The 16,581-nt window shown below is 33.6% G+C and overlaps 1 protein-coding gene across 2 annotated transcripts in view; it reads left to right on the top strand.

Annotated features, from left to right (window-relative positions):
• Window positions 1-14,205, top strand: part of LAMB4 (laminin subunit beta 4) — a 138,224-nt gene extending 124,019 nt beyond the window's left edge. For both annotated transcript variants that reach the window (XM_023504778.2, XM_031938766.1), the window contains 2 exons: window positions 8,525-8,678; window positions 12,629-14,205. In XM_023504778.2, the coding sequence (XP_023360546.1) occupies window positions 8,525-8,678; window positions 12,629-12,768 (294 nt within the window). In that variant the 3' untranslated portion in view covers window positions 12,769-14,205. The remainder of the gene's footprint in view (window positions 1-8,524; window positions 8,679-12,628) is intronic.
• The last annotated feature ends 2,376 nt before the right edge of the window (window positions 14,206-16,581 follow it).

Raw genomic sequence — 16,581 nt, 5'->3', positions numbered from 1 at the left:
TCCTGAATTCCAATCAGGCCTCATACACATCCTAGCTATGTATCTCTGGGCAAATCACCCCATTTGCCTCAGTTTCCTCATCTGTAAAATGAGGTGGAAAAAGAAATGGCAAACTTCTTCAGTATCTCTGCCGAGAAACCCCAGTTGGGGTTATGAAGAGTTAGACATAATTGAAAAACAATTGAACAACAAAAACACTATACTAGATCATAGGATCTTAGACTTAAGAGGTGGAAATTATCTTAGAACTATTGAATCCAATTCTCTCTTTTTACAATTGAGAAAATTGAGACTTAGGGAGATTGTCATCATACAGATGGTATCAAAAGCAAGATTTGAATCCAAGTCTTCTGACTCCAGATCTAGTTTTTCCCCCCCTCCGGGCAATTTTCTCATCTATCAGGTGATTCTAATAATAAGTATCCTGCTTCCCTAACAGAGAAGTATTATAAAAATGTAATCATACATATGAAAATACTTCCTATACAGTAAATATCTTAGTAATTAAAAGTATTGATAAAATGTTATCAATGTCATTATTTATAGGGAATAGAAGCTGATCTCAAAGAACTCACATTTGGGTTACAGAGGCAAAATTTAGAGAATGATAATTCGCATTTATAAGATGCTCTAGTATTTCCAAAACACTTCCCTCACAACAAACCTGTAAGGCAGACAGGATGTGTTTGACTGTGGTTGTTTTAGAGAGGAGAAAACCAAGGGTCAGAGAAAGGAAAAAACTGTCCCATCATTACACCTTTAGTAGGTGCCACAGGATGGATTCTGACTCAGTTTTCACCACTATATTGCCTCTCTGTGTAGTGCTGCTTCACCATGCTACCCCTTCCATTTCTTATCCTAACAGTATAATGGAGAGAATACCCATTGACCATAAGAATAAATGACTTTAGAGTCCTGACCTTGATACTAACCATATATTTATTTTTCTATTTTTTCATTTGTAAAATAGAGATAATATTAACAATATTGTACCTACAAAACATTACTGTACCTACATTACCTGGGTCACAGAGTCAGAACTGACTGGATTGACTGAACAACATCATCTGTGTTACAGGGTTGTTTCAGGGAAAGTATTTTGTAAATCAATAGACGTATAAGTAAGCCAACATTAATATTGGTGTTGTTACTGTTTTTTATTGTTATTATTCCCTTCCTTTCAGCTGAACTCCTCAGCCAAAAAAATCTATAGCCCCTGGTTTCATTTCCTCATCTACTATTCCTTCTTAAATCCTTTTGTTTTTACTTTCATACCTCTTACCCTTCACCTCAATTGCTATCTCAGAGGTTACCTATCTGAACACAAAGGTCTTTATTTTCTTCAGTAGCTCTGAATATTAACTACTATTATACCTCCTCTTTCCCTTTCCCCCCCCCTGCTTTTTTCAAACCTCTTTTCACACTTGGCTTCCTTTATAATCTACTCTACTGTTTCTCCTCCTCTTGATTATTCCTACTTCCTTCAGCCCCCAAAGTCTCTTAAATCAGCAGACTTCCTTTTATAACTGCTATTGTAGTCAGAATGATTGTTCCTAGGAGATTGTTCATTCCTACCTCTGTCTTTCCTCTGACTAAAAGAATTTCCTGCTTTTTTTTCCAAAAGACCAAATCCTAGACTTTTTCAAGCCTTAGCTAAAGTCACCCAAACTCTTTTCTTTCTGTTTCACATTGATCCATCCTTTCTCTGGGCTCCTACAGAGCTTTGTGCACTACATGTTTTAACATATGATTCAATTAAATAAATATTAAGTATCAGACATGGTACTCAGACTTAGGGATAAAAAAAAAAAAAGAAATGACTCAATGAGGTTTACTGGGACAGAAGACTTTGGGTGCTTGTCTTTGGTGAGACAAGTATATATAAGATGATTTGAAAAGACTGAGAGCATTAGATAAAACTTAAGGAGTAGAAACATAAAGGAAAAGGAAGTGAATTCCAGGGGTGAGGAACAGGCTCTTCAAAGATCCAGACATAGCATTTCAGGGGGTTGGAGCCAGGCAGAGTGAAGCCAGGAAGCAGCTTGAGTTCACCCAGTTTCCCTCAAAAACCATATGATATCAAGTCACTAAACAGAACCTGACCAAATGAAACCACTCTTCAGCTCAAGATAGACTGAAAAAACTTCAAGAAAGTTCAGTCTCATTGGAGAGAAAAGGATGTTCAGCCCAGGTCAGACAGTCTGGGAAAGTTGTGAGCGGATCTTAATCACAGCAAATCATCAACTAAAAACCTCAGACCTGGCTCAGTAGAGAAGCAAATCAGTGGGGCAACTTCCAATCCCAGCACAGAAGGCAAACTCTGGGAAAGCAGGCTGATTCCTGAACAGAGCAGGCAAAGCAACTCCCTAACAACCATTAGGTGTGCCTGTGCTCAAAGCCAAGGCTCAGAACTTCACAGGAAGCTTGAGGCAATGCCCCCCTTACTATGGTGACAGGGCAGAAGAAAACACTAACTCAGACCAGGACAGAATGAACACAAAAGAAATCCCCGAGAGTGATTTAATTAGTCTCAAGCCCAAAGAGACTTCTTGGATATGCTCATGAAAAACTTTAAAAGGCAAATAAGAGAGGTAGAAGAAGAAAAAAAGGAAATGAGAAGTATGCATGAGAGAGCTGGGAGCAACAGTTTGGAAAAGGAAAAAAAATTGTATGAAGAAAACTCCTTAAAAAGTATAATTAACCAAATGGAAAAGAAGATTCAAAAGCTAATTGAAGAAAATCACTCATTAAAAATTAAAACAGGGCAAATGGAAACAACTGACTCTGTCAAACAGCAAGAATCAGTCAAACAAACTAAAAAGAATGAAAAAATGAAAGAAAATGTGAAATATCTCATTGGAAAAACAGCCAACCTGGAAAATAAATCCAGAAGAGACAATTTAAAATGTTTTAGCCTACATGAAAGCCATGATCAAAAAAAGAGCCTGATTAGAATTCTTCAAGAGATCATTAAGGAAAATTTCCCCAATATTCTAGAAATAGAGGGAAAAATACTCATTGAAAGAATCCATCAATCATCTTTGAAAAGAGATCCCACAAGGAAAACCCCAAGGAACATTATTGTGAAACTCCAGAATTAGCATATCTCAAGGAAAAAACACTGCAATATGCCAGACAAAAACAAAACAACAGTCAGGATTACCCAGAATTGGCAGCTTCTACCATAAAAGATCAGAAGGCCTGGAATGCCACATTCCAGAAGGCAAAGTACATGGGATTACAACCAAGAATTAACTACCCATCAAGACTCAGCATCATCTTTCAGGGGAAGTGATGGAGCTTCAATGAAACCAGAAAAAAACAGAGGTAAGCAGAAAATTTAATCTGCAAACACAGGACTCAAGAGAAGCATAAAAAGGTAAACAGGGGGAAAATATCTATTATTTAAAGGTCAAACTGTTTACATCCCAAAATGGGAAAACAATATCTGTAACTCTTGAGAACTGTATCTAACACTTAGGGAGAAAAAGGGAGACATCACATGAACTGAAGATGTAGTTATGAATGGATTCTGATATGATAACATCAAAGAAAAAGACATTAAGGGTTACCCCTTAACTTTATGAAAAAGATCTGTACTGAAAAAGAAAAGGAGAGATATAAATTAGTTCACATGAAGAGGGCAAAAAACCTATTACAATCTAGGGGGAAAAGGGAGGGGGATGAGCCTTGTCTGAATCTCATCAGTTTTGGCTCTAAGCAGGAATAATTTAATCATTCAGTCAGGCATAAATATTTATCTAACTCTATAAAGAAGTAAGAGGAGAAAGAGGAAAGAAAAGGAAGAGGCAGGATAGAAGAGAGGACAGAAGTAATAGGGGAAAAGATAAGAGAATTGGGTATGGGATGATAAAAGATAAGATAGTGGAAGGGGTGGGTAAAAAAAATACAGACAAGGGGGGAATGGTGGGTAAAAAAACACAACTAAAGATGGTGGAGAGAACAAAAGTATATACAGGGGAGAAAATAAGATAGAGGGAAATAGAGAATTGGTAATCATAACTGTGAATTTGAAAGGGACGAACTCTTCCATAAAACAGAAATGAATAGAAAGTGGATTAAAAAACAAAATCCTACAATATGTTGTTTACAAGAAACACATTGACAAAGAGAGACACATACAGAGTAAAGGTAAAAGGCTGGAACAGACTTGATTATGCTTCAGCTCAAGTAAAAACAACAACAACAACAAAAAAAGCAGGGGTGGCAGTTCTAATCTCAGATAAAGCAAAAGTAATATTAAATCATATTAAAAGAGATAAGTAAGGAAAATACATCTTGATAAAGAATATTATAAACAATGAAGTAATAATACTAAATGTGTATGCAGAAAGTAGTAGAGCAGCCAAAAATCCTAAAGAAGATTTTTAAGCCAGTTACAGGAAGAAATAGAGAGCAAAACTATACTGGGGCGGAGGAGGGGGGACCTCAACCATCCCCTCTCAGGATCAGACAGATCTAATTACAAAATAAGAAAGAAACTAGGGAGGTTAATAGAATCCTAGAAAATTTAGATATGATAGGCCTCTGGAGAAAATTGAATAGGGATAGAAAGAAATACACTCTTTTCTCAGTACATGGTACCTTCACAAAAATTGACTATGTATTAGGGCATAAAAACTTTATAATCAAATGCAGAAAGACAGAAGTAGTAAATGCTTCCTTTTCAGATCACAATACAATAAAAATTATATTCAATAAAGGGGCAAGTAAAGATAGACTAAAAACCAATTGGAAATTACATCATCTAATTCTAAAAAATGAGTGGGTCAAACAACAAATCACAAAAACGATCCATAATTTCATTCAAGAGAATGACAATAATGAGACAGCATAACCAAAACCTATGGGATGCAGTCAAAGCAGTTATTAGGGGAAATTTTGTCTCCAAATAACTACATGAATAAAATAGAAAAAAAGAGGAAATCAATGAATTGAGCATGCAACTAAAAAAGCTAAAAAAAGAACAAATTTAAAACCCCCAATTAAATATCAAATTAGAAATTCTGAAAATCAAAGGAAAGATTAACAAAATTGAAACTGAGAAAACTAGTTAACATAAATAAAACTAAGTTGGTTTTATGAAAAAACCAACAAAATAGATAAACTTTTGGTTAATTTGATCAGAAAAAAAAGAAAGAAAAAAGCTAAATCATCAGTATCAAAAATGAAAAGGGTGAACCTAACCATCAATAACAAAGAAATTAAAGCAATAATAATTATAAGCTATTTTGTTCAACTGTATAACAGCAAGTCTGATAATCTAATCAAAATGAATGAATATTTACAAAAATATAAATTGTCCAGATTAACAAAAGAAGAAATAAATTATTTAATAGTTCATTTTAGACAAAGAAATTGAACAAGCCATTAATGAATTCCCTAAGAAAAAATCTCTAGGGCCAGATGGATTCACAAATGAATTCTACCAAACATAAGAACAATTAATTCCAATACTATGTAAACTCTTTGGAAAAACAGGTAAAGAAGTATTACCAAATTCCTTCTATGACACAAATATGGTACTTATACCTAAACCAGGAAAAGCCAAAACAAAGAAAATTACAAACCAATCTCTCTAATGAATATTGATGGAAAAATTTAAATAAAATATTAACAAAGAGATTACAGCAATTTATCAGCAGGATAATACAATATGACTAAGTGGAATTTATACCAGGAATACAGGGCTGGTTCAATATCAGGAAAACTATTACCATAATCGTCCATATCAATTGCAAAACCAACAGAAATCATATGATGATAGATGCAGGAAAAGCTTTCTACAAAATACAGCACCTGTTCCTATTAAAAACACAAGAAAGCATAGGAATAAAGGAGGCTTTTTAAAAAAATAATAAGCAGTATCAATCTAAAACCAATAGCAAGTATTATTTGTAATGGAGAGAAGCTGGACACATTCCCAATAAGATCAGGGGGAAACAAAGATACTGATTATCACCACAATTATTCAACATTATGCTAGAAATGTTGGCTTTAGCAATAAGTAAAGAAAAATAAATTAAAGGAATTAGAATAGACAATGAGGAAATAAAACTATTACTCTTTGCAGATGATGTGATAATATATTTAAAGAATCCTAGAAAATCATCCCCAAACTTATTGGAAACAATTCACAACTTTAGCAAAGTTGCAGGATATAAAATAAACCCATACAAGTCATCAGCATTTCTATATATTACTGGCAAAGCCCATTAGCAAGAGAAAGAAAGAGAAATTGCATTTTAAATTATTGTAGACAAAATAAAATACTGAAGATCTACCTGCCAAGACAAAACCAAGAACTATATAAACACAATTACAAAATACTGCTTACACAAATAAAGTCAGATCTAAACAATTGGAAGATATCAATTGTTCATGGGTAGGCCAAGCTACTATAATAAAAATGACAATTCTGCCTAAATTGATCTATTTGTTCAGTGCCATACCAATCAAACTGCCAAAAAAATAATTTTATAAAACTAGAAAAAATAGCAAAATTATGATAGCAAAATACCAAAATTCAGTTGATAAATGATCAAAGGATATGAACAATTTTCAGATGATAAAATTAAAGTCTTTATAGTTATATGAAAAAATGCTCTAAATAACTATTGATTAGAGAAATGTAAATTAAAACAATTCTGAGGTACCACCTCACACTCCTCAGATTGTCTAACATAACAGGAAAAGAGCATGATAAATGTTGGAGAGGATGTGGGAAAACTGGGACACTAATGCATTGTTGGTAGAGTTGTGAAATGATCCAACCATTCTGGAGAGCAATTTAGAACTATGACCAAAGGGCTACATCCTTTGACCCAGCAGTGCCATTACTGGATCTATATCCCAAGGAAATCTTAAAGGAGGGAAAAGGACCCACATATACAAAAATATTTATAGCAGCTCTTTTTGTGATAGCAAAGAATTGGAAAATGAGTAGATGCCCATCAGTTGGTGAATGACTGAACAAGTTGCGGTATATGAAGACAATGGAATATTATTTTCTATAGAAAAAATGAACAAGCTGATTTTAAAAAGGTCTAGATAGATTTAAATGAACTGATGCTGAGCTAACAAGCAGAACCAGGAATACATCGTATATAATAATAGCAAAACTGTGCGATGATCAATTTGAAAGATTTAGTTTTTCTCAGTAGTTCAGTAATCCAAAGCAATCCTGACAGACTTTAGAAAGAAAATGCCATCTGCATCCAGAAAAAGAACTAAGGAGATTGAATGTAAAACAACACATGTTATGTTCACTTCTTTTTTTCTGTTTTTTTTTTAATCTCTCCCATGGTTTTTCCCTTTTGTTCTGATTTTTTCTCTCCCAATATGATTCATAATGTATATGTATTAAAAAATAAATAAATATACTAGGAAAAAAAGACCCGGAAATAAGAGATGGAATACAGAGGAATTCCAGAAAGAGTATCAGGTCAAATTGATTTTAGGATCATTGTGTTATAGGTTGAGAGTTTAGAGAAACCCTGGCATCATAGAGTTGAAGCCCCTTGCTTTCCAAATAAGAAAACTAAAGCTAAGAAGAGGGTAAGTGGCTTCTTCACACAGCTAGTAAATATCTGAAGTGGGGTTAAACCTACATCATCCTGACTCCAAATCCAGCATGCTGCCTCTGATATTGCTTTATCCTTTATATATGGAATATGGACTATAAATTCCAAGAAACACCCATTCTTAAAGCAGATAGGTAGCTCGATGGTACAATGGAAAGAGTACTGGATCTTGAGTCAGACAGAACAAAATTTAGATCTAGCTATGTCACATCTATGTTCATTTAATCTAGATCTGCCTTAGTTTCTTCATTATTGAAATGGGAGGTAATAATAGTAGTTATCTCCCAGAATTGTAAGGATCAAATGATATAACACTTGTAACCTGGTTTGTTAAGTTTAAAGTATTATCTAAATGCTAGATATTCATCATAAAATATTTTACACTCATTACCCTAATTTATTCTTGCAGCAGACTTCTAAAGTAGGTAGTACAAATAAATTCATTTTACAAATGGGGAAAATGAGTCAAAAAATGGTTAAGTGAATTGCCCAAGATATGTCAGGTATTAATTTTTTTTTGAAGATTTGAGGATTTTAATGAATTGTAATATAAGTCTATATTATGAAATGGCAATTATAAAAAGCTAATGTAATCTTTTTTTTCAGTTTCTTTTTTTTTAATAGCCTTTTATTTACAGGTTATATGCATGGGTAACTTTACAGCATTAACAATTGCCAAACCTCTTGTTCCAATAGGTATTAATTTTAAAGTTCCCACTATGTCTTCTAATTCCAAATGTAGGATTCTTTCTGTTGTGTCACAGATTATCTATGTGAGGATAGTTCAAATATCAAACATTAATTAGAATATGTGTCCCATGTGTCGACTTTCAAATCATAGCAAAAGAATGACCAGCTTCTGGTAGGTGGTTAATAAATACTAATGATGAAGATTGATGGTGGTCTTTGCTCTATTGTAGGATTTCATTGACCTAAAAAAACAATTTACAATTCTTCAAAATAAGACAAACGCTAAAGGATCCAAGAAAGGAACACTCAGTAAAGTAAAGCAGCTAAAAGAAGAAGCAGAAAAATTGGCAGGAGAGACAGAGGAAAAAATGCAACGAATAAAAGGTATCTGTAATCCATTTATATATATATATATGTGTGTGTGTGTGTGTGTGTTTATACATAACTTAGTTCTTTCTTTGACAAGAGACAAAGTATGAATAAAGTCATAATAACAAATCTCTGTAATACATGGAACATATTCCTATGACTTTTTACACCACTGATTCATTCAATAATCACTGATGGAATTCCTCTTATCTACAAGGCATCCTGCCAGACACTGATGGAGATAAATGATGAATAAGACACAAACTCTGCCCTTAAGGAGTTTATAATCTACAGGGGAGATAAGATACTTATACAAATAACTATACTACAAAGTAAAACAGGATGCCAGTATGAGAGATATAAAAGTATTTTGAGAGTCCAGTCTTCATGCCTTTGGACAGGCTGACCATCATGCTTAGAATATTTGTACTTGTACTATATAATAATAATAATAACATTCTGAATTATATTTACTATGTATCATATTTACTATATGTATAGCATAATATTGTATATATAATGTATATCTATAATATATAATATATATTATACTATATTTACAATATATATTATATAGTACATCATACTATGTTTATAATATATATTATATATTATATTATACTATTTTTATGATATTATGTACATACTATATTATACTATATTTATAATGTATAATTGATACTATATACTATTATATTTATGATATATAATATATTTATAATATATAATATACATGGTTTATTATGATATTAATAATACACAATATACATACAATAATATGTTTGTGTCATATAACATATCATGGACATAATATGTGTGTGTTATATATCATAAATATATTATAGTAGTATAAATTATACATTGTATATAATTGTATATATACTATACCTATTATGGTATACTATGTTTATAATATATATATACTATATTTATGATGTATAATATATGCTATGTTATACTATATCCAAAATATATCTCTTGAAAATTTCTAACTTCCTTCAGGACTCAATTCAGGTACCTTCTTTAGAAAATCTTCTCTAATTTCCCTCCCAGTTGCTAGTCTCTCGTCAATTAAATTTCTCCAATAAATCACGTTTGTTTTTATGTTTTATATGTACATTTATGTCTGTGGAGACTTGATTCATGACTAACTGATCTCCTCTACTCCTAATTCAGTTGATAAATTGAACTGATTTATTGTATATAATTAGATATAATTAGAATTTCACATTAGGAAAATTACTTTGACAACAGTAGAATGAATTGGATAAGGGAGAGACTGGGGAGAGACAGAGAGGCCAGTTAGGAGACAGTTGAGGTATTTCAAACAAGGATCCATTCCTGGATTTTGTTGGTGGCAGTGGCAATGGGGAAAAAAATGAGACACAATCAATAGGACTGGAAAATATGTTGGATTGGGAGTTGAGAGAAAAGAGGAATCAAACATTTTCCCAAAATGTTGAATATTGTTAAGGAGAGAGACAATCGCTATTAAGGATAGAGAATCATTCTTATAGAAGTGATAAGCAAAGCTTTAGATAATGAAGATTACCAAGGGGAAAAAAGATTAGAGAATGATGAAGGAGTAGAAAGAATAAGTAAAGAAACCCAATAGTTGGAGTAGGAATAAGAAGAGAAACTAGTGAAGGAAACAAATAAATGTTGAGATATATGTAGGAGAAAAATCAGGGTGTCAAGGAAGGAACGAAGAACAAGAAAGTATCAAAAGGTAGTGTGGCCAAATGCTAAATAACAGTCAAGGAGGATAAGGCCTGAGCAAGGTCATCGATCATGACATTTAATAGGACAGTAGTGACCTTCAAAAAACAATTTCAACAAAGTGAAAGGAGTATTGAGTACAAACAATTCTTCCCACATATTTGGCTGTAAAGGAAAAGAGGCAAAAGAGACAATAGTTTGAGGAAGCAAATACACCCATCTAGAAGTTATACTCCCTGAAGTCATCTTCTTTGTGAAAGCAAAAGTCTCATCCCAAGGTATTTATGAGGTTTTTACCATTAGGGGGCTTAGAGTAAGATCCTCATCTAAAAACTTAGTTACCAAGGGATTAACATCAATCAGACTTTTCTTGGACATACCCTCTACACAAACATGCAGAAAACTATAAGTAATTAAGATTGGGGGAACAAGAAGTAGGAGTATACATTTAGCACTAAAAGGGACATTATAGGCCACCAAGCCAAATTCTTTCATTTTGCTGATGAGACTCAGAGAGCTTGAATGTCTTCCTTAGGGTCACATAACAAGTAACTATCTAAGGTGGGATTCAAATCCAGATCTACCTGATTCTCAAATCCAGGACTCTATCCAGCTGCCATGTTGCCTCTCAAATAAAATGTTTTAAACTCTTCTCTTCAAGATTCTAAAGCCAATCCACTTAAAGTATTATAACTTACAATATACCATCCCACTGGTTTTTTTTTTCCTTTTTCTCCCACTTAGAGCACTGAAAGGGTGAGTAGTATTACATTTACAATAGGTTAGGCCAACTTTGCACTCTACCTTATCAGTAAGAGAGGTTTAAACCACATGTTCTTGACTCTGACACTGCTTGCTAAAAAGAGATGCCTATATAATCCAAATTAGTAAAAGACTGAAAGAAATATCTCATATACATTAAAATATCCCTACCAGTACTTTTTGTTGTTGCAAAGAATAGGAGATACACAAATGGCCAAATCAACTGTAATTCATTGCTTCATAAGAAATGATGAATATCAAGTATTTAGACACATGCATTGACATAGACATGAGACATATGAACTGATACAGATTCAAGTAAGCAGAACTAGGAAAAACACACATGATGAATACAACAATATAAGTAGAAAGAAACAAAACAAAACTGAAAACTATGTAATTACTTTAGCTAAATTTGACCCCATAGAAAAGATAAGAAAATAAACCAACCTCCCTTTTTTTATTCAAAAGTGGGCATGTGAAACATTACATATATTATCAGACTTAGTAGATAATTATTCTGTCGAACTGCTTTCTCTTTTATATTCTTTGTTGCAAGGGATGGCTTATTGAATAGAAGGAAAGACACATTCATAAATGAAGGTAATATAAAAACAAGAGATACAAAATTTTAATGTGAATTTTTAAAAAAAGAGATTTCATATAAGGGAAACTTGGAAGTGCTGGATTTGAAAGTGTAGAGCTAGGTACCCAGCAAGTACATGAATAAGAATCAACCAATAAATTTCAAAAGCTTAAGCCATACATTTCTATTCTGTAGCAACCACCAAGCTTCTCAATCTAATTCTCACCCAAATACCCACTGGTATACTTTACTCTCTCCACCATAGTCATACCCTTTCCCTCTAATGAATCCCCCTCTCTTAAGCTTCCAGGGATTCCAGGGGAGAGGAGAGAATAACCAGCAACAGGTCAGTACTCTACTTATGTACATCAGTGTCTGGTTTGGGTCTAGAAGCACACGTGTTCCTTCCCTATGTCTCATACACACACACACACACACACACACACAGAATATCAAAGGATTAAAATAATAAAGATCCAAAGGCACAGACAAAAATGATCAGAAATCCACTGAATACAAAATAAATGTTGCCTTTTTTTAAATGAAGTAAAAATAAAATTTAAAAAAAATTTTCATACTGTTCTAGCTATTCACTTAATCCATAGTCATCACCTGTTTTTACATTTCTAGCAACCAAAAATGTATTAGATTCTAAAAGATTAATGTCCCTATAGAGATTTTATTATCTAAGTCCAAAAAGCCCCAATGTCAATAAAGCATTTGCTCTAATTTTCATGATAACCTTGACATTTTTAATAAAAGAAAGATTAGATTAGATGGCAAAAACAATTGTGTCATTAAGAAGTATGTAAATCTCCATCCCAGAAAAAATGTGGGAATTGAAACTTAAAAAAAAAAAAAAGTTTCATTTTGTTGTGTTGTTTTTTTTTCCTTTTAGATTTAGAAAAGAAGATCCAAGTCTTGAATCAAGCTAAACAAGAGAAAGTCAATCAACTAAAGCAACTAGAAAATCATGTTCTAGCTATTAAAAATGAAATTACCACCCAAGAAAATAAATATTCTACTTGCCACATCTAGGCCATTTTACAGGGTTAGAGTTGCTTTCTTATATTCTGGCTGCTGATTAAAGCCCCCTCCTTAGAATTAGAGAGCCCTGGAAATCGGAATGGCTCTCAGAAGTCATTTGTCCAACTCCTCCCCAAAGCAGGAATTTGTATTTACAACAGCCACCACACATGGAGATCAGATAAGCAGGGTTGGGGCTGTCTCTGTAACATCGGTCTGTCTGGAGGTTCCCCACTCTCTGTACTGCTGATTCTTGGTATTGAAGTAAGCCAAAGAATTAAAGCCAGAAAAATGTCACATTTTATGAAAATAGGAAAGGAAAAACAAAAGATTTTCAAGCAGCTTTTTCCTCTTGACATTTTTCCTTTCTGTTTGTTTAAAGGGGGGAGGTGAGGTAGAAATTAGGTACGCAAAACAAGTATATTTAAATAAGCATGGAATTAGACTTATGCAATTTCTGCCAAATTAACTTTAATTTTTATTGAAGTACTATATTCAGGATGGAAACAATATTCCATATATAATTATCCCGAATGTAATAGATTTTTGTTCATTTCTGTTTGAGCTTATTGTTCACATTTATTCTAACAAATGCAGAACATCCAAATAAAATGTTTGTGACTTAAACAGGATGACTTACTTTCCCAATACCTTTTATTCACAATCATTCTGTCAAGATTGAATTGTCTTATTTCAAACACAATCTGTAGTTAAACATTTATTGTGGTTCAACTTATTAATGCAATTTAACAATTTACTTACACTGTTTGGAAAACATCACATTTCACTTACATTATTTGGAAAGTTAGCCTTCTGCTGAATTATACTTCATGGACCTGATCCATATTCTTGAATGAAAAACACTATGTACAAACATAAGCATATGGAAGATGGAGAACAGCTGGACTCTGTCTCTACTGAGAGTGGAGTTAGAGGGAATCGATTTAAATGCAACATGGTTAGATACAAAGAAGAAATTCCTTACAGTGAGTTTAGCTGATGGAAACAGGGAATCTATTTCCCTTGAGATCTTGAAGAATAAATTTGTAATATTTAAATTTCCTAGGGAAATTTCTTTAAATTTCTTTGAGACTCTGTTGTAATAAAGCCCCACTATCAGCAATCAAAATTTCAGGCACTTCAAACATCTGGAACCTAGCAATAAACCCAAAGTACATAAAAGTGGTCTCTGAGTAAGTTGGAAAAGAGTTGTCTCAAACTTTACTCTGAAGGAGAAGCATGGAACTAACCTGCCAATATTCTTAGAACCATGAAACAATTTAGGACTATCTGTTTAGTAAGTGTGGTATCTGGCTTCCCTGGCAAGGTTCAAATTTTCTTGGATTGAAACTGCACATTTCAGCAGAGCATCTGGGAATAGAGAACTGGCTGCCCAAAACCAATGCACCAAGAGGTAATAACTGATAATGGGAGATGACATAAAATAATATCAACTAACATTTTTGTAATTTATTAAAATTTGCAAAATCCTGTCTATTTGTTATCACATTTGATTCCCGCAATAATCCTGTGAAGGAGATGCTACAGGTTATTTTCATGTTCCAATTTTACAGATGAGGAAATTGAAGCTCAGAGAGGTGAATAGCTATTAAATGTCAGAAATGGGTATTAAATTCACACCTTCATGACTGTAGGTTCACACCCTAGTATCTACAATATTTGATTGCCACTCAAGAATCACTAGTAACTAGGCACCCACTAAAATCCAAAGGATAAATGGATAAATGTTAGTAACTAACAGTCACAATAAATATCCAGAAAAGTTTAAATTATTGTATTTCAGTAGACTCTCTTTAATAAGAGAGGGAGATGTGAAATGCATTTTAGAAAAGTTTCTATCAAAAATGAGATATTCAGTGCATAAAGTTTTTGAAACTTCAATTATTTGGAAAATCAATTTTTGTGGAAGACATCATTCTCTGACAACAGATAAATATTTCCTCTTATTGTTATTGAAATTGTGATCAATAAACAAAAAAGAAACCAAGGGGTCATGCACTCAGACACACAGCAACCAGGTGAGAAATAGGCAGCATCTCCCCTGCCCTGCCCAGGAGTTCACAGCCAGGAAGGAAAAGCATATAAAGGTCAAAGAAGGGCTTAATCCTTTTTAGTTCAGTTCTAGCTCAGTGCCTCTGTAGACACTGACTCCTCTAGCTCTTCAGCCCAACCAGAAGATTCCTTGTCACCATACGATATCAGCCTCTTCATCACAAAAGGTCAAATGTAGGCTTACCAAGCTTCCATGTTTTAGATTGGGACTAGTCAAGGAATATTGTCCACATTCTGTTATCAAGCACCAGGAGGAGCAAACCCAAGATGCTCTAGGTTCTCATTTGCCAGTCTCTCCCTTCCCCCTTGCACATTAATTCTGGTACCCAGAAAAAATTCAATTTATTGTCCTTATAAATCTTTAATGTGGGCAGATAGATGTCACCATGGATAGTGCCAGGCCTAGAGTTTGGATTGTTGCTGTTCATCATACCTTCTTGAAGAGCATCAGCCAGTGATAACACAGGCCTAATGTCTTACTTGGGAGTGAATTAGATTTAAATGAAGCAGAGCTGTACAAAGTTATCAACTTCACTCTCTCCTCCAGGGTCATTGGAGTCCAGTAACAAGACAAAAGTCAAGACAATTGACAATGGACCTGGAATCAGGAAGCCTCATCTTCCTGCGTGGAAATCTGGTCTCATACATTTACTAGCTGGGCAAGTCACTTAACTCTTTTTGTCTCAGTTTGCCTCAAGATTCTCATCTATAAAATAAGGTGGAAAAGTAAATGGCAAATCAGTCCAGTATTTTTTGCCAAGATCATAAAGAGTCACACACAACTGGAAACAACGGAACAACAAAAAATTTTAATGTGCAATAGATATTATCAGTTGGCAAAATGCTCTAACAAGATAATATTCTTTGGGAAGAATAGAAGTATGAAACTTAGCTTTATTGATTTCTAGAAATAATTCTCCTATTTTATTGTTAGGACATCATTTACATAATTTTGTTTCAGTGTCTTCTTTTTTATTAATAATTTTGGGCTCTCTAGACATCATTCTAACCAATTATTATATTGTTAAACTTTAAAAGAAGATTATTAGTAAGTACTATGGGAAGAGTGCTGAATTGGACATCAGAAAGTATAGATTCTTTTTTTTTTCAAGATTCACATCTTGTTTTTTAATTTTTTTTATAGTAACTTTTTATTGACAGAATCCATGCCAGGGTAATTTTTTTACAACATTATCCCTTGCACTCACTTCTGTTCCGATTTTTCCCTCCCACCCTCCACTCCCCTCCCCTAGATGGCAAGCAGTCCTATATATGTTGATTATGTCCTAGTATATCCTAGATACAATGTATGTTTGCAGATCCAGTTTTCTTGTTGCACAGGGAGAATTGGATTCAGAAGGTAAAAATAACCCGGGAAGAAAAACAAAAATGCAAACAGTTTACTTTCATTTCCCAGTGTTTTTTCTTTGGGTGTAGCTGCTTCTGTCCATCATTGATCAATTGGAACTGAATTAGGTCGCTTTGTCAAAGAAATCCGCTTCCATCAGATTATATCTTCATACAGTATCGTTGTTGACATATATAATGATCTCTTGGTTCTGCTCATTTCACTTAGCATCAGTTCATGTAATTCTCTCCAAGCCTCTCTGTATTCATCCTGCTGGTCATTTCTTACAGAAAAATAATATTCCATAACATTCATATGCCACAATTTACTCAACCATTCTCCAATTGATGGGCATCCACTCAGTTTCCAGCTTCTAGCCACTACAAACAGGGCTGCCACAAACA

This window comes from Sarcophilus harrisii, chromosome 5 (assembly GCF_902635505.1).
Source record: "Sarcophilus harrisii chromosome 5, mSarHar1.11, whole genome shotgun sequence".
Classification (NCBI taxonomy): Eukaryota; Metazoa; Chordata; class Mammalia; order Dasyuromorphia; family Dasyuridae; genus Sarcophilus; species Sarcophilus harrisii.
Note: the sequence above shows the minus strand (reverse complement) of the source record. Positions and strands in the feature narration are given on the sequence as shown.